At 44.7% G+C, this 3,275-nt stretch overlaps 1 protein-coding gene across 1 annotated transcript; it reads right to left on the minus strand.

Annotated features, from left to right (window-relative positions):
• Positions 1 to 854: 854 nt before the first annotated feature.
• Positions 855 to 2,878, minus strand: LOC119885459 (tripartite motif-containing protein 35-like). The gene is given in 3 exon segments (XM_038695500.1): positions 855 to 1,644; positions 1,646 to 2,408; positions 2,411 to 2,878. Coding segments are annotated over 3 exon segments (1,137 nt in total). The 5' UTR covers positions 2,586 to 2,878; the 3' UTR covers positions 855 to 1,445.
• Between the last annotated feature and the right edge of the window lie 397 nt (positions 2,879 to 3,275).

Consider the following 3,275-nt stretch of genomic DNA (forward strand, 5'->3'; position numbering starts at 1 on the left):
AGTCATCTCACTGAAATTGTTAAGTCTGCACCACTGCTTCACAACCAGCTGATCTCTAAAAACAGTTGTATTCCAGGGCAGATTAACCTGTTTTGGGGCCTCCGGGGACAAAAACGTGTTGTTGGGCTCTTGTTGCCTCCAAGTTCCCAGAAACCAGTCACTTTTCCTGTACTGAGATAACACCTGGCCCAGTTTCGTGTTTCACTTTATGGGAAATTGATGAAACTTTATTTGATATGAACAAAAAAAAGGTAATAATACAGTTAATATTACCCCTGGAGGTCTGGAGCCTCTGGAGGAGGTCAGTTACCGCCGTTGCCCAGTTAGTAATTAAGCCTTATTCTTCAGCTGACCAAGTAGAAAGAATGAACTGGCTGCTTTTAAGTCCTAATCTGAGTAAATCATGACTGACGGCAATTACTGACACAATAAGCCTCAAGTTGTGGAAAAGAATCTGCATGAATGTTTGAACAGTCTAATAATGAGACATCTTAAAGTTTGTCTTGAAACAATACTCACACACAGTAGGTCTACATATGTACACAAAGTATAAAAACACAAAAAAGCCTTGAGAGCGACTTCCCAACCGGGGAAATGGGACAATCCGAGGAGCGAGTGACTGCAGCATCTTACTGGCCTACACGCTCACTTACGGGATATGAGTTACTGATTGGACGCAGCAGCTGATTGGACTGATGTGATCGCTTTAATGGATGCTGCAGCTGCTGCACACTTGCAAGGCGTCTTCGTTGCTGTTTGCATCTTTATTTTTCTTCACTTTTCTGTTTATATTCTTTTAATCTGCCGTTTCCTGGACTAAATTCAAAATAAAGTGTGTTGGATCTGAACAATGATTGGCCGCTCAAACAAACTTCTTTATTTCAATCCTCATCAGCTTCCACAAAGTGGCTGCTGGTCTTCATGGCTCCACACACACAAGTCTAAATAATAAAACACGAACAACTATTTAAAACGACACAGTGTGGATAAAAAAAACCCCAGACATAAAGAAACTCAGTGAACGATGATTGTCAAACTAAATAACAAGAAAAAGAAAATAGAAACAATAAAAAACAACAAGTAAAAGAAAATAAAGATAGAATAATGAGACAGCAGGAGGACAGGTGCAGCTTAACAGGTTAAATTCAGAGACTTTTCCCTTTAAGAAATCAACAACATCTTGAATATAATCATCCTCTTTATCTCTAACTGCTCTGTTCCACTGTCACACAGACCTTCACTGCTGACAGCTTCACTTCATCTCTAGTGTAATGTATGGAAACATCCTCTCAGTGAAAGTGTGTGTGAAGGTGTATGTGTGTGTTAGTATCAGGATCAGAGAACGACAGCTTTCCTCTGTTCCAGTCCAGATTCACTCTGATCCTCTGGAGCTTCTTCTGAACGCTGAGATCAGTGAGTGGAGCTGATGGTGACCATGCTGAGTATTACCTCAAGAACCTATTCCCATAATCCAGACCTATGAGTCCCTTCCTCTGAACAGACTCTGCTAACACACCCAGTGTCCAGCATGCACTGTCTCCAACCTCGACATCCCAGCTGTGAGTCCCTGAGTTAAAGCCCTCAGAGCCCAGGACAGAGAAGTAATCATCAAACCTCTCTGGATTGTCAGGAAGCTGCTGTCTCTCTCCTCCTCGTCACACTGGTCAGATCTTCAGACAGGATGAGTCTTGGACCAGCAGTGTTTGGGTCCAGAATGAGAGGAGTGTAGGAGACCATGTCCTTCATCTTGTTCCAGATGTTGAAGGTCAGGTTGCCCAGGTGTTTGGCCTGGTCTATCAGAGCTCCTGAGGGCAGCTGTGGATCATCCAGCAGGGGGCGCTGCTGGACTCTTTCCACTGCAGCCTTGTAGTTGAGCAGGAATGAGACGTCTTCAGCTCTCAGCTCCTCCTCTGTGGCTCTGACTGTGTCTGAAAGAGCTGCTATCTCTCTGCTCAGAGCCTCCATCTTCTCCTTCATCATCTGACTCTTCTGCTCCTCTTCCTCCCTCAGTGCAGCCATCCTGGCCTCCTCTTCCTCCTCTAGAAACTGCTGAAGCTTCTTAAACTGCTCCTTAATCTGCCTCTCTGTGTGTCGGGCCTGGACCTTCATGTGTTCTGCTGTTTGATCAAACTTCACTTTAACTTGTTCACAAACCTTTAACTTCTCCTTTAAGGGCTCCAGAGTTTCCTGAAGTTCCTTCTTGTGTTGTCGTGCAGCTTCATCGACGGGTCTGAATCTGTGGTTGCTGTGTTTTTCTGAATCTCTGCAGATGACACACACTGGCTGCTGATGGTCCAGACAGAAGAGTTTGAGTTTCTCAGAGTGCAGACTGCAGAGAGCCTCTGAAGCTCTCTGATCTCTCTCCTGTAAGAAGGCCTCACACAGGTTCTTTAACACCAGGTTACAGGTGGTTCTGACCTTGAAGATCTTCTCTTACAAACTGGACACTCAGGTGCTTGTTTTTCTCTCCACCAGCTCTTCAGACAGACTTTACAGAAGCTGTGGCTACATGACAGAACAACAGGATCTCTGAAGACCTCCTGACAGACCGGACAGCAGAGATCCTCCTCTGATCTGGAAGCCATTTTGTCTCTGAAGCTGAAAACCCAGCAGACAGCAGGTTACAACAGGAAGTCAGCTGTGTTTCCCTCCCTGCTGTAGAAAGCTGCCTCAGTTACTTTCACTGTGAGTCTCTGAGTGTTTCAGGCAGCAGCAGGTTGCAGTTGAAGTACTTCAGTACTTGAGTACTTCAGTAGTCTGTCCTGTAACTGTCCTCCCTCAGTTGAAGTCACAGCTTTGTAATGAAGGTAAATCTTACCGTCTGTCTGTCATTCGACACTTCTCACTAAGAACTAAACAGGAACAAACTGTTTCCTGGTTTGACTCAGGTTAGGGGAGGAGCTTTGTCAGGCCACTAATCTTAAAGAGAACAGACGATAAATATGATGAATATGAACCATCACGCTGAGATCACACGTCAAAGAAAAATGAAAACACGACAACTTTGTCATCTCTACTATCACCTGTTCTACCACTAATAAAACTTAATTCACTTCTTAAAACTAAAAGTACGATACCTTAGTTAAGTACTGCACTGTGGACCAGCTGGAACTGTCAGGAACAACTTAAAGCAGCGCAGTCTGATCTGGTGGACGTCCCTCTGCAGGACTCTGAGGGACAGGGGCTTCTGGTCAGAGGCCATCAGGCTGATCTCTCACAGACCGGCAGTGAGCCATTACGGTTCAACTCAAGTTATATAGTGGCAATTCATTACA

Source organism: Micropterus salmoides, unplaced genomic scaffold (genome assembly GCF_014851395.1).
Source record: "Micropterus salmoides isolate LMB-PRFRI ecotype aquatic unplaced genomic scaffold, ASM1485139v1 Ms_hic_scaffold_4, whole genome shotgun sequence".
Lineage (NCBI taxonomy): Eukaryota > Metazoa > Chordata > Actinopteri > Centrarchiformes > Centrarchidae > Micropterus > Micropterus salmoides.